Source organism: Prionailurus viverrinus, chromosome B2 (genome assembly GCF_022837055.1).
Source record: "Prionailurus viverrinus isolate Anna chromosome B2, UM_Priviv_1.0, whole genome shotgun sequence".
In the NCBI taxonomy this organism is placed as follows: Eukaryota; Metazoa; Chordata; class Mammalia; order Carnivora; family Felidae; genus Prionailurus; species Prionailurus viverrinus.
Window position 1 is genome coordinate 139,398,480 of NC_062565.1, and position 22,507 is coordinate 139,420,986.

Genomic DNA, 22,507 nt, shown 5'->3' on the forward strand with positions numbered 1-22,507 from the left:
AAGCTAGAGTTGCATGAACCCCCGGTGACTTTCATGCCCATAAGTCCCATCAAACTTTCGTGGTCCTCACTCAACTGAACTCTAGTAATTGATCCTAAAGCTCACAGTTTCCCTCTAGAAATGCCTCATTTCTCGCTCTTCTGACAACATATTCCTGCTGCTCCCCTTCTCCTCCAACTCTCTGTGCTCGCTTTCCTGAGGTCCTCTTCTCCTGCCTGTGTCTTAAATGGCAGTGTTCCCCAGACTTGTGACCACAAACCTAATCCCTTCTCGTTCCAGTACCCTCTGTGGGGGGACCACAGATACCACCATGACTGCACGTCCCCCCATGATACGCACACATTCAAAATCTATACCTCAAGGGTCGCCTGGCTGGCTCAGTCGGTAGAGCATGCGACTGTTAATCTCAGGGTCATGAGTTCAAGCCCCACACTGGGGGTGGAACCTACTTAAAATAAAATTTTAAATAATTCCAAATCAAAATCTATACGTCAAACTGGGATTTAATCCTGAGCTCCACTCCCAGAGATCCAACTGCCTAGCATAACTGTCCACACACAGGCTCCCGATTATAGACTGAACATTTGTATCCGTCAACCCCAAATTCTAATTTTGAAGCCCTAAGCCCCAGTGTAACGGTATTTGGAGGTGGGGCCTTTGGGTTTTAAATGAAGTCTTGAGGATAAGTACCCCCATGATGAGATTAAGCCTTTATAAAAAGAGGAGGAGACCAGAGCCCCCCCCCCCCCCGCAAGTAAGGTTACAGCAAACAAAGCAGTCATCTACAATCCAGAAAGAAGGCCCTCACCAGACACAGAGCCTATCAGCACCTTGATCTTAGACTTCCCAGCCTCAGGACCATGGGGAGTAAATGACTGCTGTTTAAGCCACCCGTTGAAGGCATCGTGTCATAGCTGTACAAACTAAGACACTCCCAAGAGTGACAAATCCAACACCAAACTTATCACTTTATGCCACAAAACACCTGGTCCTCTTTCTCCTGTGTTCTCTACCTCACTGGATGATACCACTTTCCATCCTGATGTCCAAAAGGGGAATGTGGGACACATCGTTGATCCCCTTCTCAGCCTGTGTGCAAGTAATCACTGAGATGTACCACCTCACTGCTGCCTCTGTCCCAGCTCTTCTGTGCCTGCATCACCTTGCTCCTTCCTCCACTCACCACCAACTCTCACCTCGCTTACCGCGAAGTCTCGCAAACCACCCTCCCTCCCTCCGCTTCTATCCTTTCCCCTCATTTGGTGTCCAAATCACAGTCACAGCAAGTCTTGACTTGCTGTCACTTCTCTCATTAAAGTCCTGCACAGCTCCCGGTGGCTCTTGGACAAAGTCCGAGTGCCTCAGCAAGAGTAGGAGAGACCGTCATGATCAAGGCCTGCTTAGTGACACAATTTCATCTCCTCCAATGTCCCTGGCCCCTGACTCCACCAAATTAAACAAATAATTCAAACAAAGAAGAACCATACTTCCATTTGAGCTGAATTAGAATTGGCCTCCAATTTATGGCATTGTTATTCTCTAGGCAATTTATTTTCGGCACAAAGAGCCCATCTTAGATAATAATATAAAGTCAATCAACGAAAACCGTAATATATATGTGTGTGTGTGTGTGTGTGTGTGTGTGTATAGTAATACTGTAATATATATTGTAATAAATACTGTAATATGTGTATATATATATATATATAGTAAATTTTCAATTAGGTGGATTTTTTTTCCTGCACAACTGAAATGGCTTAGTGCTTCAGCTAAGAACCGAAATGAATTTGAGTAAAAGATACCTTTGTGTTTCCTCAGTAAGTCCTTCATTAGCAAAAGCAGCTTTCCATTGTACTGAAGACACTCAAGCTGTATTCAAAAATCACAGATAACTGTGTCAGAAACTGCCTTTGCTTATTTGACTTGCAAAAATGCCTTAAAAATGACAATCACTTTGGGAAAATCCTAAAGGAATGACAGTTTTCTCCTCTTCCTCCTCCTTCTTCTCCTCCTACCCCTTCACATCCCTTGTTCTTTGTTACATTAACCAAAATAACTGTCTCGAACGTACCCTTCCTCCTCAATAATGCCTAACTTTCCAAAAAGTTACTTGAAAGTTCTGCATTGGTACCTGCAATTTTCCCTCTGTGTCCGAACGAAATAAAATCTTCTCTTGCCAGAGCCACCAAATCATCCTCTGGCCATTGTGCAACCTTGCCTCACCAACTGTATCTTAAATTCTGGAGTGAGACAAGGCTTTTCAATTTCTGGTCTGCTGTTCAACAATCTCAAAGGCGTTCTTCCTCACATGTGAGTCCGTCCACGTTCCCAGCAACTCTGATCTTGTTCACCCCAGTGGGATCTCATCTGTAGGTGCTGTATGAGGCAGCATTACACGCAGTTTTATGAAATCTGTTCATGTTACGCATTCATTTATCCAACAAATATTTAAGTACCTTCTTTGGGTGAGGTACTGTGGCAGAGATTTAGGATATATCCATGGATGAAACAGGCAGAGATCTCTACCCTTGAGGGGAAAAGAGACAGTAGTTCAACAAATAAACACATAACCCATTGCAGGCAATAACTGCAGTGGAAAAAAGAGGAGTTGATCAGAGCAAAGGGGTTCTGGCTGTAAGCAGGACAGGCTACCCTTCTGCTCTAAGACTTACAATCCCTTCCAAGCTCACTCCCCTGGATACAGCACCACAAATCAATTCAGCTCTGACCTTCTCCAAAACCTTTCCCTGTTCCTCTAAGCCTGTAGGCTTTACTTCCAGACTTCTCTTACTGTAGTTAGTTATCCAGTTATATCTCTGTTTCTCCAGTAGACTATGAGCATCTCGAAGGAAATAATCTTGTCATTTATTGTCATATCATTAATACTCAGGACAACATCGGCATTCAATACATGTGAAAGAAAGAAAGAAAGAAAGAAAGAAAGAAAGAAAGAAAGAAAGAGAGAGAAAGAAAGGATCACTCTCTTTTTCCTCTGGCAATAAAAAAAGTGCTAAAATGAGATGCAGAAGACACTTTGGAAAACTGTTCAGCAATTTCTAAAAAACACAAACATGTAATTACCATAGTACCTAGCAATTCCATTCCCAGGTATCTACACAAGAGAATTGAAAGCTTATGCCCACGCAAAGATTTGCATGCAAATATTTATAGCTGCATTATTCCCACAAGCCAAAAACTGGAAACAATTTAAATATCCACCAACTGGTAAATAGTGTGGTATATTCATACAATGGAATATTGTTTAGTGAACTATCAACATGCGCTGAAACATGGATGAAACTTGAAAACATTGTGCTGAGTGAAAGCCAGATATAAGAAGTCACATATTACTGTATGATTCCTCTATATTAAATGTACAGAAAAGGTAACCTATGGAGACAGCAAGGAAAATAGCGGGGTTGCCTGGAGTTGGGGGTGGAAATGAAGATTAACTGTAAGTGGGCATGAAGGATTTGATGGATACCATGAAAACTGTTTAAAACTGATCCTTATAATGGCTTCATCACTCAGCGCACTTACCAAAAATTACTGGATTGTAAATTTTAATAGGGTGAATTTTATGATTTGTAGAATATATTCCAATAGAACTTTAAAATGTATTTTAAATATATAAGATCCAGGGGCATCTGGGTGGGTCAGTCAGTTAAGCATCCAACTGTGGCTCAGGTCATGGTCTCACCGTTCATGGGTTCCAGCCCCGTATTGGGCTCTGTGCTAACAGAGCCTGGAGCCTGTTTTGGATTCTGTGTCTCCCTCTCCCTCTGCCCCTCCCCTGCTTGCACTCTGTCTCTTTTTCTCTCTCTCAAAAATAAACATTAAAAGAAAATTAAAGTGTGTGTATATATATATATATGTATATATATACACATACATATATATACATATATACATACATATACATATACATACATATACATATATATGTACATATACATACATATACATATACATATATGTATGTGTATATATGATTCAAAAAAAGGTTGGGAAAATATAAAACTATAATAAAACCTCTTTGGTTATCAGTAAGACTTGAAAGAATGTAAAATATGAGGTCTCAGATGCTCCCACTGGTGACTCAATATGACTTGTTCAAATTTGAGACACAATTGGTTTAGTATTTCCTGCATTCTGTGGTTTAAACTAAACTGTGGCTTCCATTTTGGACTACAGGAATTTTAGAGACAAAGATATTTTATATAGAATTTGCCACACTTCAGACATATTTTTGAAAGTTAATTAAAATACGACATCAAGTTTTAATATTTAAATGCAAACATCAGTGTCCATTCCCCGCGATAATGTTTGGCTTTTCATTCTACAAATACGTTGCAAAATACACAAAATTGTTTTATAAGTATCTACATATATCTGAAAAGTACAAAGGTAGACCTAGAAAAATAAGACTGATATATATATATATATATTCCAGAGACTAAGTAGGCTAAAGAAGACAAAACCAGAAACAAAGGATATGTGTGATATAGGAAATTGTTACATATTTCATAGTTAAAAATAAAAGGTATAATTATCTCTCTATTCTCAGTGGAATCATAGTTCTCTGATTCTAAGAAACCTGATTTTTTTATACTTCAAATAATGCTGAAATCAAGAGGCATTTTAGAATCATTATATATTTTTAGTGCTGCATTTTCCCCCAAAACCTGATATTAAATATATGGTAGGTCTTAAAATGAATAGAATTTTAAATTTGAGGGGAAAATAGTTTAAAAAATATATATATATTTCTTTGTAAGACACCTTTCTGCGTACATGTGAATATGGGTTTAACATTCTTGCAATTGCATGAAATAAACATAGTGAGGGGGTTGCCTGGGTGGCTCAGTCAGTTAAGCATTCGACTCTTGATTTCGGCTCAGGTCATGATCTCAGGGTTGTTAGATCGAGCCCCCCATCTCAGGGCTTAAGATTAAGATTAATGTTTAAGATTCTCTCTCTCCCTTTCCCTCTGCCCCTCCCTGCTTCCCACCACCCCCAATAAACAAGCAAACATAAGTGAGATTACCCAATGAATACCAGAATCAGGAGAAGCTGCAAAAACTCCATTTTCTCCAGATAAACTTGTGGTTTGCTCAGTTCTGCCGTGAAACCCCCAACATGCTGGAAACAGGCAGGGTCTAAGCTCTAAGCAGAGCCATCCTTTCTCATATGATCTTAAACACTTGTTACTAAGTCCTCACAGATCACACAGACTTGTGAGCCCTACGGAAATCTGAATTATATTCTCTGAAATACAAACTTATATGGAAGAAAAGAAAAGAGAATGTACAATCAATGGGGAAAACTCTAGTTTTACAGAGAACAATCATTCTCATACATGGTGCAGAATGGAACCCAATGGAAGGAAACTGGGCAGTAACTAGCAAAAATGCATTTACCCTTTGACCCAGAAATCCAACTTCTAGGACCTGTCCTAAATATAAATACGTGTAATAACATGTGCATTGCAACATGATTTGCCATAGCAAAAGAATCCAAATGTGTAGCATCAGCAGACCATTGAATAAACTACGGCATCCACATGCAGCGAGTAACTATAAAACATGGCATATATACATATAGAGTAACCTCCCAGGCACAGTAAGTGAAAAATAAGATACAGGACAGTAGATATAATATGCAAATTATATGTACAAAAAGAGATCGGATATGCCTCTGCACACATACTTGGTTGTATTTGTAAAGGAGACCATGGGGGAAATGCAAACGTAAAAGAAAGGAGAAAAGAGGGTAGAGAAATAGGAACGGGAACAAGATTTATCTGTTTGTAATTTGTTTTACAATCTTGACTTTGGAATGAAGTCAATGATTTACATTTTCCAAAAACTAAAAAAAAAAAAAAAAAAAAAAAGAAGCAATCCATAAAATTAAAAACAAATAGAAGCAAATGAACGTAACTGGTTACGACATGGCGATGTCGCCCCACACAAGTCATAACTACTCCCAGAGACCTTACAGCACAGAATTTTGACTGTACGTCGTTGGTAGAATACAAGCTGAGGACTTTTAGGAGCAACATCGTTATTTTTTAGACAGTTTTAGTAGTTTTTTACGGCTTTCCTCCCCACAGAAAAGAACTGCAAGCAACCTAAAGGCTCCCTCGTTGTCTGCCTGCCTGTGCTACAGGCCAGGACGCTGCTTTGTTCTGATAAGCAACTCATCTCCCTCTTCCTTTCAGAAAAGGAAATGCGTGTACATTCTGCAAATATACCTGGACCTGCGGGCAGACAGCTGAGCTTATTAGCACTGGGCCGTGACAAGCCCTGCAAGGAAGCAAGAAAAAATGATGTTTGCCTTTGTTGTGTCTTCCTCTCTCCTAGATATCAGAAGCAGGCCTGACAGTGATAAGGCCTGAAATCCGTTAAGAAACATGATAAACTTGAGAAACATCTAACAATAGCTAACGCTTACTGAGTGCTAAGCACGGGTCATTGAGGTTCTACCATCTTAGCCTTCAGGGGAAATTAATCATATCTCAGCCCCAGAATTCATGAAACTGATCCATTTTTTAACCTTGACACCAAACTAGATTGGCATCATAAAACAGGAAAGTTATGGAGTTCTTTCACATTAAAGAAACAGAACTCAGACCGGAACCCAGAAATCAGTTAAATAATTCTAAGACCAAATGGTCTCATCCAGGCACTAACATAGAAGAGTATCTACAGTCATTGGACAGCACAGAAGAACAACCCTAGATTTGGAATCAGTATATTTCAATGCAGGGGCACCCAGGTGGCTCAGCAGTTAAGTGTCTGACATCATCTCACGGTTCATGAGTTCAAGCCCCACATCGGACTCTGTGCTGACAGCTCAGAGCCCGGAGCCTGCTTCAGATTCTGTGCCTCCCTCTCTCTCTCTCTCTCTCTCAAAAACAAGTAAACATTAAAAAAGATTTTTTTTAAAAGAATATTTCAATGCAAGCCCCTTACTGTGTGATCTTAATCAGAGCACTCAGGTCAGTGTCCACACAGTGAAAAAGCAGATATAACCAGCATCTTGAGACAAACTAGACTTAACATGGATGCATGTTGTACTGTAAAATTGTTAAAGTTATAAAAAATTTAGGATTTTATTGACATCAGTTACAAGGAACCAATCATAAGAATGGGGAAAAGGAATAGAAAGAAAAGAGAAAGAATGAAGAAAAAGATGAAGTAAAAGAAAAAAAGATGAAGAAAAGAAAAAGATGAAGTAGAATAAGTTTTTATTCTGTCCATTGTCAGTGGAGCCCTCTGAATAGCGGTTTCTAGGTCTTAGCTCTCTTGTCTTTGCACGAGGTTAATCGCTGTAAAAAATATTTTAAGTTCTTTGGACAACAATTATAATGCTGGCAAGCTCACTATATCCTTCACACGTGACCTAGCGCATGTTTTTGTTCAAATAGTGTTGCATTTGAGATTATCTAACGTTATGAGTAGAATGAGATTTTGATCCAAAGAGATTCTCCTTACAAATGCCTAGGAATAGATATGCCACATAGAAAGTATTAAGCAAAAGCTTTTTTTTTTAATTTTTTTTAACGTTTATTTACTTTTGAGACAGAGAGAGACAGAGCATGAACGGGGGAGGGTCAGAGAGAGAGAGAGAGGGAGACACAGAATCTGAAACAGGCTCCAGGCTCTGAGCAGTCAGCACAGAGCCCGATGCGGGGCTCGAACTCACGAGCTGTGAGATCATGACCTGAGTCGAAGTCGGACGCTTAACCGACTGAGCCACCCAGGCGCCCCTAAGCAAAAGCTTTTAACTAATAAATAGCAAAGCACAATTTCCTACAGAATCCACACGTTCCTGACATTAATTATAAAAATGGACTGAAGGTGCTGCTGGTGATAATAATCACGATGGTTCTGAGGGTTCTGAGGCTCCAACACGGGGGAGAAAAAGACACCTGAAGGAAGCAGACCACTTGTAGTGATGCTGCCCCTAAACCCGCCACCCACCCCCCATCCTTACCACCAGGCCAGACCAGCCAGACTTCCACTAACAGCACCTGCACCTCTTTGTGGGTGAGCTTCTCAACCTGCCAGATTCCACTTCTCCACCTGTGCGGAGGTGCTCAGCACTCACTGGCCCCAAGATGAGCCCTCAAGCAATGACTGACAGGACTTGATATTTAAATACCCCAGCTCCCTGCCCCTTGGGAGGGAAACCCTGAGGTACATGTTTTCCAAAGGCTCTCAGGGTTCCCTAGCACAGTTGGGCCTCAGCTCCCCACAGTCATAATTTGCCTGTGAAGGAGAATTTCTTTAGCTAATTTTCTACCCTTTCTCACTTCCCCATTCCCTTTCCAAGTATTTCTGGTTTCACTTCCTAAATACACTACTTGTACCCAAATCCTCTTCTCAGGGTCTGTTTCTGGAACACCTCAACCAAGATGCCATTTCTCTCACAGAAATGTATCTCCTCATGGTTCCTACTCATGAATAGCACAACTCCTCACACCATAATCTTCTTCATTATTTCCTCCTAAGTATCACCCAAGGCCGTGGCTACCTCACTATCACATTAGGTCATATTTAAGCGGTGACCAAGAAGTGACTGGCATCCTATTCTATGATTTGTAAATCAGCTCTACTCATTAGTCATTTTTTGGTATTCTTCCATTCTCTTTCTATGGAATCATATTTTATATGAAATTAAGTTACTAGCAAACTTTCTGGTAGTCTGACATAAGATAGTCCTTGCTTTCTGAAACATCATTTCCAGAAACAATTAAGATGGAAACCTCACAATGCAAAAGAGTCTTGTGTCACTGTTCTCTGTAATATAAAATCCTGAGCACACAAGGCCCTTGGTGATCTGGTTCTGTCCAATATCATCTCCCAACTATTGTTTTAGAAACTTTAAAACCCTAGAGATAATTTTCACCTACACAGGGTTGGTAAGAAAGAAAAGAAAAGAAAAGAAAAGAAAAGAAAAGAAAAGAAAAGAAAAGAAAAGAAAGAAAAAGAGAGAAATAAACAGAGAGAAAGAAAGAAAAAAAGAGAAAGAAGAAAGAAAGAAAGAAAAAGAAAGAAGGAAAGAAAGACAGACAGGTGGGAGGGAGGGAGGGAAGGGGAAGAGAGAGTGAGAAAGCTGGAGGGAGGGAGGAAGGAAAATAAAGCACTAAATAGGAAGGAAAGGTTTCAAATAAATAGGAATAAACTTGATGAAATCTCACTATTACAGAATAAATTGCATATCTTGCTATCTAATAAACTTTATCTACCATCCATTGTTAGAGCAAGAGTGGGGGAAGAGTAAAGAATACCATTTAGGAAAATTAAAAATCTGATGCATTCTCTTTCAATATTAGAAATGCAGGAGAAATAAAAAATAAAGTTATTCCTTTTAGAATCCCAGTATAATACATAATCTTGTCTTCACACAATGTATATGAAATCGCCCAATAGTTCATGAGACTTCAAATATCTTCAAATCGTTTTCATGAGTTTCATGAGTGCCATTAAGGTATGACTCAACCCCAACAAAAATGGGAAAAGACATTTCTCCAAAGACGATGCACAAATGGCCAAAAACACACGAAAGGATGCTCAGGGTTAATAATCGTTAGAGAAATGCAAACCCAAACCCCAATGAGATAATACCTCACCACATGAGAATGGCTACTATCAAAAAAGTACAAATAAAAAAACTAACAGAAAATAACAAGTGTTAGTGAGGATGTGGAAAAATTAGAACCCTTGTACCCTTTTGGGGCGAATATAAAATGGTGCAGCCTCTATGGCAAACATAATGGCAGTTCCTCAAAAACTTAAGAATAGAATTACCACATGACCCAGCAATGCCACTCCGGGGCCCGTAACAAAAACGAAAACAAAAACAAAAGAAAAAAACAGTCGGAAGCAGGGTTTCAAACAGATATTGCACACTAATGTTCATCGCAGCATTAGTCACAATGGGCAAAAGGTGGGCACGACCCAAAGTGTCCATCAACAGATAGGAATGTATAAAAAAAAATGTGGTCTGCACATACAAGGAATGTTATTCATCCTTAGAAAGAAGGAAAATCTGACCCACACTACCACACGGATGGACCTTGAAGAACACTGAGTGAAATAAACCAGACCCAAAAGGGCAAACACTGTGTGATTCCACTCACGCGAGGTACTTGGAATAGCCAAGTTCACACAGAGAAGATAGAATGGTGACCGTCAGGGATGCAGGAGGGAAGAAATGGGGAGTTAGCTGTTTAATGAGTACAGAGTTTTGGTTTCATAAGACAAAGAGAGTTCCGGAGACCATTGTACAATAATGTGAATATACTTCTTGCCACTGACCTATATCCTCAAAAGCGGTTAATGGGAAATTTCACATTACATGTATTTCATTACAAGTCTTCAAAAATAAAAAATAATTTTTTTAATTTTTTTTTGTTTTGTGTTTTAAAGAAAGAATGAGTGAGTGGGGGAGGGGCAGAGAGAGAGAGAGGGAGAGAGAATCTTAAGCAGGCTCCAAGGTCAGCGTGGAGCCAGCCCCAGGTGGGACTCAGATCTCATGACTGTGAGATCATGACCTGAGCCAAAATCAGGAGCTGGATGCTTAACCGACTGAGCCACCCGGGTGTGCCCCAAAAATAAAAAAATAAATTTAAAACATTTTTCAAGATACTACTGCAATGCTCATTATTAAAGGATAAAAATTGTTAAGGATGAAAATGCATTTACGACAGTAATTTTTTTAAGACTGAAAGTTCGAAAATCGTGGCTAACGTGCTGTTAACGAGCATCATCTCTTTCACAGGTAAGAGCCATCCATGTATGCATCTGCTACAGAGATAAGGAAGAAGGCCCAGAGAGGGCAGGCAGTTTGCCTAAAGCGTTAAGTAGCCACGGCGGCAGGGGAGAAACTGCCCTCCTGATTCTGAACACAGGGATCATCTTCGACCCTACCACATTATTTCCTGATGTCTTTTTCGAAGACATTGTTTCAAACATAGTCTCCTGAATTCTGGCTCCTTTAAAAAATATTCAGTGTTTTTGGTGGTGGTGGTGGTGGTGTTTTTCATTCCCACTGCACAGTTTCCTTTTGAAATGTTCTTGAAACGTGCTCTATGGGAGGCCAAACACAGCAGCACAATGACAAATGAGTTCATCGGTTAGCTTTTCTGTAGAAGCAGGTGGGCCCTTGGCCCTTAAAAAAGCTTGCTCCAGAGGGATGATGAATCAGCAAATAATGACTTCACAGGAAAATCCTCAGCTCTAACCAAAAGTTCAGTTCATCCCATGGGCCACGTGGCATTCTACTGCTTGGGAAATGTGCACAGAAAGCCTCACCACAAAATCACGGGTTCCCTGAATTCTTCCAGGTCAGGAACTAAGGAGCTGAAGACTCCTCCAGGGCTTTCTGGTGCACTTCCCTGTTTCATAGCTTAAAATCAACCTTTACACAGGGTTATTAGGTGCATGTTTCAGAATCTCTAGCACAGGATAGGCCATTCTTGCCAAAAGAAACCACTTCTGGTGTCTAAAAACCCTTAGCGCAATTCTTCTGCACAGTATCATGTGAGCACATTTCACCTTACGCATACGTAAAATTGTGTTTCTTTGTGTATTACCTTGATTTTTTTATGTTGTTTTCAGGTACATTTGATCTTCTCAAAGTTGCTCTGAACTATGTGAAGATATTGTTCTTGGTCAGATTACGCTTGTAAGAAAATGGATGCATAGAGACTTACATCCCTGAGCCAGGGATACTCAATTTGTAAGGAACTACAAGACTAGAATGCAGGTGCTATTTCTCCTTTATACCATGTGGGTGAAATCCACCTTCCTGCCTGCTTGCTTAAAAGGATTTGTAAGTTAGGGGCGCCTGGGTAGCTCAGTCAGTTGAGTGTCCGACTCTTGATTTCTGCTCAGGTCGTGATCTCACGGTCATGAGATCCGGACCCACATGGGGCTCCACACTGAGCATGGAGCCTGCTTAAGATTCTCTCTCTCCGTCTGCCCCTCTTCCCCACTTGTACTCTCCCTGTCTCTCTCTCTAAAATAAAAAGAATGTGTAAGTTATATACACATACATACACATACACAGATCAATATATTTATACACACATAGCAATATGTACACACACACTAATAGTTATACAAACGTACATATATTCATACACGTAAGTTAAGTATGTATCACTTTATTTTTAAGTTAGTGTATTTGTGCTTATGTATTCTATCACCTGTTAGCAATTTTAAGAAATTTTAGAATAAAAGGAATTTCTGATTTTAAAGTCTATAGATTGATAATCAAACTATGGTATAACTATGTGGTATAAATAACTATGTTATTACACATACATATGTATAACTATATGTACTACACACATAGCTATTAGAAATGATATATATGTGTTGATGTGAAAATATATTGATAATATATTGGTTAGTGAGAAAATCAAGTTACAAAAAAATACATAGTATTTTATTTTTGGAAAACGTAGAAGAAAATGGAAATATACACACCAAAATGTTTATAGTGATCACATCAAGCTGGTAAGACTGTGATTCATTTAAATAAATGATCATAATTCACTGACTTCTTTCTGTTTGCCACATCTTATTTTTTTTATTTTGCTTAATTTTATTTTCTAATTTTTGTAAATGAACACATCATTATTTTATACTATTTTCAAGCACTTTCAAACTTAAATTTCCAACAAGCAAGAAAATAGATTCTACCAAAAAAAGATAAAGTAAAACAGAAAGGTGTGGAAACACCAGCAAAAGCACAGTGCCCTGCTCACCGTGGCCCTGAATGCACATGCCAGTCACTGCTGTGAGCTAAGAGGACTGTCCTCTCCTACAGCCCAACCTACGTCATTAACTCTGACATCCTCTTCCAAATCAGCAGTGACGGAGCATTTCACTGCCTCCTGAGGACAAGATAAAAGAAACAAAGGATTTCATAGTCTTGGTGTTTCACAATTGATTATGTAAAGTTTGGAAAGATTTTAAAGAAAAATAGGATTGGCAATATAAGCCACTGTTGTCACCTTACATGAATTCAGCAACAAGAAATTATTGAAAACGGCCTGACCCAACTATAAACTGAGCTGATCATAAACCTTTGGTGGTGAACCATTATTTTGGAAATTCATTCTGGGACCTCGCAAGGAAAACAAATGTTAGGGCACAGTGGTAGAGAGCATCAGAGAAAATAAATAAATTAGGCTGAATGTTCCCTTTAAATTTTTTTTAATGTTTATTTTATTTGGGGGGCAGGGAGGGGAAGAGAGAGAGGGAGTCACAGAATCCAAAGCAGGCTCCAGGCTCTGAGCTGTCAGCACAGAGCCCAATGCGGGACTTGAACCCACAAACCGAGAAATCATGACCTGAGCCGAGTCGGGTGCTTAACCAACTGAGCCACCCAGGTGCCCCACAAACGTCCCCTTTAAAGATCATTTCCGCTTACTTGAAATTATAATAAGGGAAGTAACAGAATTCAAAAAGTCCTTAAGTATTCTTACATTCACATTTCAAGTGGTACCGAAATAGTCCTTTTCACCCCTTTCAGCCATCAGTCATCACCCTGAGTTCAGCTGCTCACTTAAAGCTGCTAACACATCCTATTTTGCCCTGTGTAGATCTATCAGCATTGCATCTTCCATTTTCCCCTTTCTGGTACAAACTCTAGGAACATATGTTGGCAAAGGGTTCCTCAATTTTACATAATTAGTCTGAATATTCTTCTCTGAAGAAACATTTTTAAATATTGGAATTTTGTTTGGGATATGCTCAGAAGTTGGCTGTTGACTAAAAACAATGAATATGAAGTTTACATAAATTAGAGCCCATTATTCCAAAGCATCTCATTTTGGTAGAACTCTGGGAACATGTAGGTGCTCAATTATGCTTTGACTAATTGAATTACATAACTAATTGATAATTATGCAATATAATAAGTAATTCACTCAAAAAACACTGGTGCCTACTCTGTGCCTACAAGCTCTAGGCTCTAGGGACACAGTTTAAACCAGAGAGGTAAAGAATATACCCTCAGGTGTTTACACTGTAGTGGGTAAAAGAAGAAAAAAATCATATAAAGAGTTCTGATTGAAGGATTCATAAATTCCTCACAAATTTTTTCCAATCTATGGTAAACTCATGCAGACATTTTTCCAAAATCTGTGCTAAGAGCTGATTACTAATAAAAGGGTCAGAAGACTTAAACGTCTCTTCCCAAGGGAAAATGAACTAATTCTTTACTTTTCTTATGCTGAAACACATTTTATATTTACTGAAATTTTCAAGGACGTTGTCCCACAAAAAGAGAAATTCTGGCTTTCAAGTATCATTTTCTGAAAAAGTAAATTTTGCCTAATCTAAAACCTGCTTAGATCTTTGCTGTAGAGATTCTCATGAAATTGATTCCCAGAAAAAAACCCTTCCTCTGAAATTCGCACACGCAAGGAAAGACCAAAAACATATGATACAGACATAGTTACTTGAACTCACAGACACGTGGAACCATTTAGCCAGGGAGTGAAAAACCGGGGTCACATTCAGGCAGGCAGATTGGATTCTCAAAGAACTGAAAAGTCTGCATAATATATATTAAGCCAGATATTAACCTCAAACCTCATCAGTTCTCATGAAATAAAGAGTTGCTGGATTCACCTTTTCTATGTGAGGCCGAGGGGCCCCGAGGCTCCCCTGAATTGTTGATGCAATAGATCAAATGAATTGTTGATGCAATAGATCAAATGAAATCAATCAACAGTTACTTACCTGCTGAACAATGCAGGTTTCTAGTAATTTTCTACAAAGATGACAGAATGTACAAAACTAAAAGAAACCAAAACAGTAAAAGAGAGTGGGTCTAAAGGAAATTCACATTTTTAGCCACACTCTTCCTCCCTCAGTTTACACATTATTTTCTCAGTCTCCCAGGCTCCAAAACTTGGAATCATTCTTATTTTAGGCTCAAATGTTTTGTGTCTTATATTCAAGCACTCAACATAGTTTGCCATTTCTTACTATTAAATGTGCCCCCCGCTTTCATAATGTCCACTCCAATCCAGGAGTCCATGTCTCATGCCTGCATTTTGTTATATCTACTCCTGAAAAGTAGCTTCTGAAAACTCCTTTCTGCTCCAATATATTCATTTATTACTGCTAGGTTAATACTTTCACTTGCTAATGAACCTGCAGTGGCTCCCTATTGCCTACTGGATCAAGTCCACATTCCTGCACCATGCATTTGATGCCCCCATTTACTGTCCCTGGCTACCTCTAAATGTGGACACCAAGCAGCCCAGGGAAAAGTGCCTGGCTTTGATATTGGTAGATCTTATTTTTAATCTCAGCTCTGCCACTTACTCCTTATTGACTCTAAGCAAGTTACTTAAATTCCCTAAGCTTCAGTAAACTTCCTTGAAATATGGGAATAATAAAATCTATCTTGCTAGGTTATGGGAATTCAATATAATACCTAACAGTGGGTTGGTACAGTTCATTTATATTTTCATTCCTTTGTTCACATATTCCCTTGGACTGGAATGCCCATCCCCCTACTCTCCTTGGGGGTAAGGGTCGGGGGAGGGGAAACTGTCTTCCAAGATGGATCTTAAGAGAATCTTCTCCCTGAAGATATTCTACAGTCACTGAAATGCACAGAAATAATGTTTTCTGATTGGTGAAAACTATGTTTACCTAGTAAAGGAAATCTTGGACCAGGAAAATCACACAGCTTTGGAAAAAATAATTAAAAAACAAAAACACCTTCTTAGATAGGAAAAAAAGAGAGAGGGGGAAGAAAGAGAGGAAAAAAAAGAGAAATTAAAAAAAAAAAATCACTGGGGCAGAAGTCCTTCACATTTGGCCCAAAATATTTTCCTTCTTCCCAGAATTTACAGAATTGATCTGTACTGTCAATCTCAGAGCCGCTTTTTTTCACAAATCTTTCTTTGATTATGTCACTTACATAGCTCTCTCTCCTCTGCCCATCTAGAAGCCATTAATAGAAAGAAGAAATGCAGTCCCTTATTTTTTTAATCCTGTACTGACATTTACAACTGTTGGCCCAAATTATTAAGACCTCACTAATACTGGTAGGAGGATATGCATGTGGGTGGGGAGGAGGATGAATAGGTTGGGGGGACGATGAGCTTTTCATGCGGGGTTCACTTAAAAAGAAAGTATTTTCAATCTCTCCTCTATAAGTAACATTAAACTGTGCTTTGTAATTAAAGCCTAAATTGTTTAGGCAATGGCTCCAAGTTGATTATCACCATAATGCATATGTTCCCTTGATGGATTTTGATAGTCCACATACACTCCTAGATAAGATAAGAAAATACATCAGCGAGATGATTAAATGCTCTCTCTGAACAGAAACATTTGAGAATTTCAAATGAGTTATATAATACACTTTACTTTATAATAGGTCTTGGGTATAAATAAAATCCACCATATATTTCTCAAGGAACTAAGCAAGATTTTAATTAAGAATTCTTGGGGTGCCTGGGTGGCTCAGTTGGTTAGGCGTCAGACTTCAGCTCAGGTCATGATCTCACAGCTCGTGGGTTCTAGCCCCTTGTCGGGCTCCGTGCTGACAGCTCAGAACCTGGAGCCTGTTTTGGATTCTGTCTCTCCCTCTCTCTCCGCCCCTCCACCAACTGCGCTCTGTCTCTCAAAAATGAATAAACGTTAAAAAATGTTTTTAAAAATTCTTGGGGCGCCTGAGTGGCGCAGTCGGTTAAGCGTCCGACTTCAGCCAGGTCACGATCTCGCGGTCTGTGAGTTCGAGCCCCGCGTCAGGCTCTGGGCTGATGGCTCAGAGCCTGGAGCCTGTTTCCGATTCTGTGTCTCCCTCTCTCTCTGCCCCTCCCCCGTTCATGCTCTGTCTCTCTCTGTCCCAAAAATAAATAAACGTTGAAAAAAAAATTTTTTTTTTAATTCTTATAAAAGAGGGGCACCTGGGTGGCTCAGTCACTTGAGTGTCTGACTCTTGATTTCGGCTCAGGTCACAACCCCAATGTCCTGGGATACAGCCCTCTGTTGGTCTCCATGCTGAGCCTGGAGCCTGCAGCCTGCTTGAGATTCTCCTCTCTCTCTCTCTATCTCTCTCTCTCTCTCTCTCTCTCTCTCCCTCCCTCCCTCTGTACCTTTCCCCCACTTGTGCTTCTCTCTTTAAAAAAAAAAAAAAAAGATGGGGCGCCTGGGTGGCTCAGTCGATTAAGCATCCGACTTCAGCTCAGGTCATGATCTCACAGTCCATGAGTTCGAGCCCCAGTTCAGGCTCTGTGCTGACAGCTCGGAGCCTGAAGCCTGCTTCAGATTCTGTGTCTCCCTCTCTCTCTGCCCCTACCCTGCTCATGTTCTCTCTCGGTCTCAAAACTAAATAAAAACATTAAAAAAAGAAAAAGGAAAAAAAAGAATCAAGAAAAAGAATTCTTAGAAAAGTGAAATTAGTTACAGCAAAAGCAGAAAAATCTAAAACCTTAAAAATAAAAGATACTTTTAATGACTAATAACACCTTAAGGTCTTGTCACTATTTCGTAGTAACACACCTGAAGGAAAACAGTAATTCAGAACTTTGCTTCTTCACCAGAGAGAAGATGTTGGTCCCAAACTTCTCCAGCTGTGCCTGGTGTCCAGGTGAAGTGTGAGAGTGCCAGAGGCTCCCTGGGAAACGTCTGCCTCCCTTTCAACATTTTCCACCCCAGCTGGATCAAGATCAAGTTGATCAAGATCACCAGACCCTTGTTTACAGCCAGTGGCCATGGTTAGAAATAATCTTTGATTTTTTATTTTTTTTAATGTTTTATTTAGCTTTGAGAGGGAGAGAGAGAAGGAGAGGGAACGGGGGAGGGGCAGAGAGAGAGGGAGACACAGAATCCAAAGCAGGCTCCAGGCTCCGAGCTGTCAGCACAGAGCCTGACGCTGGGCTTGAACTTATGAACCATGAAATCATGACCTGAGCCAAAGTCAGATACTCACCAACTGAGCCCCCCAGGTGCCCCTAGAAATAATCTTAAAATAATAGCCCCTAATACAATGTTACCAAATGGGAGCGGCTGTGTGGCACCTACTTGGGACCATGAAACCCTACTGGAAAAATATTTTCCAGTAAAAGCAGTCCTTATCCCTACCATTTCTCAAGATCCCCACGGGAAATGTAAATGTTGATGATTCCTAACCTTCATTTACTTCATGAGATCAGCAAATATTAATTGAATGCCTGTGTCAGCCACTGCACTAAAATATACTTGTGATCCTGCCTTACAGAGATTATCTTCAATTATAGAAAACAGCAAGCCTAACAAACATGTACAAAGGGGAAGAAAGGTATAAAACTAAGAAAAGTACAAGCTTCTATGGGTACAGGCAGAGGCGCCCTGATTTAGGTCAGAGGATAAGGCCAGGATAAGGTCAGAAGGAAGGCTACTTAAGCTAAAATCTGACTTCTAAGGAGGACTCAGGTCATTGGGATTGTGTGGGAAGAAGACTTTTGGGCATGGAGACAAAGCTTTTTCTGGGCAGAGAAACAGCATGTGTAGAAAGGCTCAAAGAGAGTGCCAGCATATGTGATGCTAAGAAGGAATTAAAAGAAATTCTGTAGTTGGAGGCTGGATGGTGAAGGGGAGGGTGGCGCAATAAGAGAGATACAGGTCAGGAGACTCTCACAAGCGAGGAAAGCGATTTGTACTTTATCCAAGTGGAAAGGGAAAACAACTGTGTGGATTTCAAGATTGTAAACAGCCTGGGTTTTTATGGCTGTTACACTTGAATATGGTTTTGTTAAGACCTGGTACACACATTCTTGTGTGCTGTAGCACATTCTAAGCACAGAACATGGGGTGTGAAAATGGCAGATGAGTATCTGGACTTGACCTTTCTCAAGGAAATCCGGGTAGTGCTGTTTGAAGCAGCAAAGTGTCATGAAGGGAGAAGGTACACCATGAATCAATTACTGGGTAATAATATGACAAAAAAGGTGCCCAGGATGGTGAGGGTGATGTGTCAGAGAGCAATAGAGACCAACAAAGGGATCCCATGAGATAGATCACCATACTTTCATATGAGAATTGCCCTAGACTTCATCTCTAGAGCTCTTCTCTCAGAACCCTACTGAAGACTGTCATTTATCCTCCGGTCGACATGGGGTCAGACCGGCAGATGGCAACGATTCTGGCTACAGAGTCAAAGGGGCGGAACGTGATGTTTTCCCCACTTACTACTTGCATCACAGGGCTAGACACACAATCTTCCTGGGTCTCAGCCTTCCCAACTTTCCAAATGTGGTGACAATTATTACCTCAGAGGGCGTTTTTGAGCAGTAAGAAAGAGCATGTGTGAAGGGTACCTAGAATATCCCTTGGCATCATAGTAGGCATTCAGTAAGAAGTGGTTCTTGCTGGGATGCTATTGGCTCCATTACCTCCCAGCATCAGGCCAAGGAAGAAAGAATAGAGGAGAGAATAAGAGGTTTGCTCATTAGGCATTAAGTGCCTTGGGAACTACTTTGTTGAATCTGAATTCCTTGCGTGGCAGAAAGTCAATAAACGTTCTTAGCTTGAGGACATGTGTTTGGTTCTTATTTCACAGTTGACATTCACATGGATACCAGGAATATGACTGCTAATTAAGTATTCATTGAGTAGCCTTTTTTCCTCATCACAAACATGTAATTAAGATGTCAGGGTATGCACGCACGCCCACTCATGTGGGTGTATGTATGCGTGTGTGCATGGAAAGAGAGAAAGTGAGAATTTCTCTATAATAGAGTCATAAAATTAGGGAGCTGGAGGTCCCTCTGTTACATGTCACTCGTTTATCAGGATAACTCCAAGGCCAGATAACAGTAAACTTATTCTCCATTCAATATCGCTAACCTAACTCTATTCAGGTACATGATTTGCTCCCTGAATATTGCTTTATACATCTGCATGAAAGCAAATGAGGATAGGGTGCTTGAGGGTGCCAGATGGCTCTCTCCTTTACCTCTTTCCAATCTCATCTCAGATGACATTTCTGCTCCCTGTGGAAGCATGAGATTCCTAATGCCTAAAACAGGTAACTGTCCTTTAAGTTGCTGCTGTAAGAGAAGCTTAAGCCAAATGAGCCAGTGAACCAAAACAGCCAAATCTGTAACTGCGTGTGATTCAGAAGGGGCTTCCTTTAAATTCTGTGAAGACGGGGACAGCACCAAGAACATATCTGCTCAATAATTTCACTGAGGAAATTAATGCCATGCCTCTGAGTTTGTTACTTCCCACAGATGTGCCAGGCTTGATCAATACCCATTCCTTCCAACAGCCTCTGGAAATTCCCAGAGAGCTGTTGAAAGGTGTGTCGGTAAGTCCTCTCAACTTATAAAAGATGCAGATTATCACTGCCCACAACTACCCAAAAGCAAGAGCCAAAAATAATATGAAACAGGAGGAAAAAATCTGTAATGACCTTAATTCCTCCTAAGAAAAAAAGCTGTGTTCGTTTAGGAAAAATCCCCGAAGACAGAAGGTGCAACCCCAGCCCTAGGTTGCCTTAATTTGGGTAAAACCATTCCATGTTAAACAAGAGATGACGGATATACCCAGAAGGGGAGACGAGAGAAGGGAGATAGTGGGTACCTGCATACTCCGCAAAGTGATTCTTTCTTGAAACCCTCCCAAATCTTTGATAAAGTTGTTACAGCTCACTGAAGCCTTAAATAAATATATATTTTACGGAACTCAATAAAGGACTTTGTACCATGTTTTGCATGGGGTGAAACCAAAGCAATTAGCCTGAGAACAGGGGGCTGGAGAGGGGTTGTAGAGAAAGAAGCATGGCGGGCTGGATGGGCTGGGGAGGGTGGCGCAAATGCTTATTCCAGAGCACTGGAGTTGGATTTGGGTCCAGTTTTACCAAGTCTTTACATAACAGCTGCCTAGGGGCATATGGGTAACAAATTTCTTATTAATGCCCAATGAATGTAAGTTGATCCACTAAAATCCACAAACTATATACAGCACCTCTATTACAGTTATGAAGTTACATGCTCTAAAGCTCTGTTACTTGAGTGATGGGGATCCACAAGCCATTTTAGAAGAATGGCGTCATACAGAAAGGATGGCTCTTGCTTAGGGGCAATTCCTAAGTAATTTCCCCTTAACTGCTTAAAGGATATCCATTGCTGAACTTCATTAGACCCCAAAAGAAACTCCAGCTCTCCTGAGATCAGCAATTGGCCACTGGGGGTTAATGGAGAGAATTCCTATATGAAAAGTCTCTACTCATTCAATATTCAACAACATCGCTGTCTTCAAAAATGTTGCTAGCCAGGAACGCTCAGCAAACCTTCTCATAATAACTTTATTTCCAGCCCTTCCCAACAGAAAACTAGCCTGTGAAGCAGACCACAGAAGTGTACCGCTGATTAAGGACAAATCAGGTAACTTTCTTTTCAAGTGTTGTCTGATCATCGTACTTTAATGCCATCACCAAGCATGCCAGGGAACAAGAGACAACAGTCAGCAAGGCAGTGCTGGTACGCAGATTAGCGACTCTAAAACCAACCCACCCAATAAAGGGCAGAGGAAAAAATAGTAAAGGAGGAGAAATGAAAATACATTCTGTGGACTGAATCAGTTTACACCCCTAATAGGTCTTAAAGCCGATTCCCCGTTTTACTAGAAATCTTAATAACAAAAAGTTTCCATATAAAGTGCTGTCCATATAAGTCTTGAAATGAGTACAATTTCTCATGGAAGAGTAGTAACGTTCATAGATAGATATAAGTTTGGACAGCCCTCTCCAACCAAAGATGAGTCAAGCAGGATGATTTCTGTCTTCTGTAAAATAGAGTGCAATAGCCTTCCTATCTATTGGATCAGAAAAGGTTTCTAGAACTTATTTATCTGCTCTGTTCCAAGTTCCAGAAATAAAAATGAACTTTCCCATAGGAACCACCTGGTCCTCAGTGATGCTTAAGCCACCCTTGTCAAAGCAGCCGAAAGGAGAGGAATATTGTAGACTCACCATTTGGTGGCTGTACCAGTAGAGCGACGTTCCCTTCAGCACCACCCAGAACTTTTTCCATTTGTTGCTTAGGAAAGTTCCTTTTTCTTTTTTCTTATACAGCCACCCTTGGCAGTCAGCATGTCCCAGGTCTTTACATGATATCCTCCTCCGACTCATCGTGAAAAAACCTGCAGCAATTATATGAGAAGGTAAATAACACAGTACCCTGATTTACATGACCAAGTGAAAGGTAACTGTTAATTGTTTACCTCTTGAGAGCTGAATTTTTTTTTACTAAAATTTATGCAAAGTAAATGCAAAAAAAGAAAAGAATTAATATTTATTTTATTTTTAAGCATTCATTTGGTGCTTAGAAGGTACAAGATATGACCAAAGAAAGAGGAAGGCTAATATGCAAGTGTTAGTCTAAGAATATTATTCAACAAGAATAAATTGAAAAATTCAAATCATGAGCCTGGCAGGCATATCGTTGTACTAACACAGCTCCTTTCAAAATAATAGC

At 40.1% G+C, this 22,507-nt stretch overlaps 2 protein-coding genes across 4 annotated transcripts in view; one reads left to right on the top strand and one right to left on the bottom strand.

The window, feature by feature from the left end:
- The window catches only part of OPRM1 (opioid receptor mu 1), a 168,367-nt gene extending 146,224 nt beyond the window's left edge, over positions 1 to 22,143 (top strand). Inside the window, exon 4 of the mRNA XM_047858606.1 lies at positions 22,105 to 22,143. Coding sequence (XP_047714562.1) covers positions 22,105 to 22,143 — 39 coding nt within the window. The remainder of the gene's footprint in view (positions 1 to 22,104) is intronic.
- IPCEF1 (interaction protein for cytohesin exchange factors 1) overlaps positions 1 to 22,507 on the bottom strand; it is a 181,890-nt gene that overhangs the window by 53,494 nt on the left and 105,889 nt on the right. For all 3 annotated transcript variants that reach the window (XM_047858607.1, XM_047858608.1, XM_047858609.1), the window contains one exon: positions 22,003 to 22,172. In XM_047858607.1, coding sequence (XP_047714563.1) covers positions 22,003 to 22,172 — 170 coding nt within the window. The remainder of the gene's footprint in view (positions 1 to 22,002; positions 22,173 to 22,507) is intronic.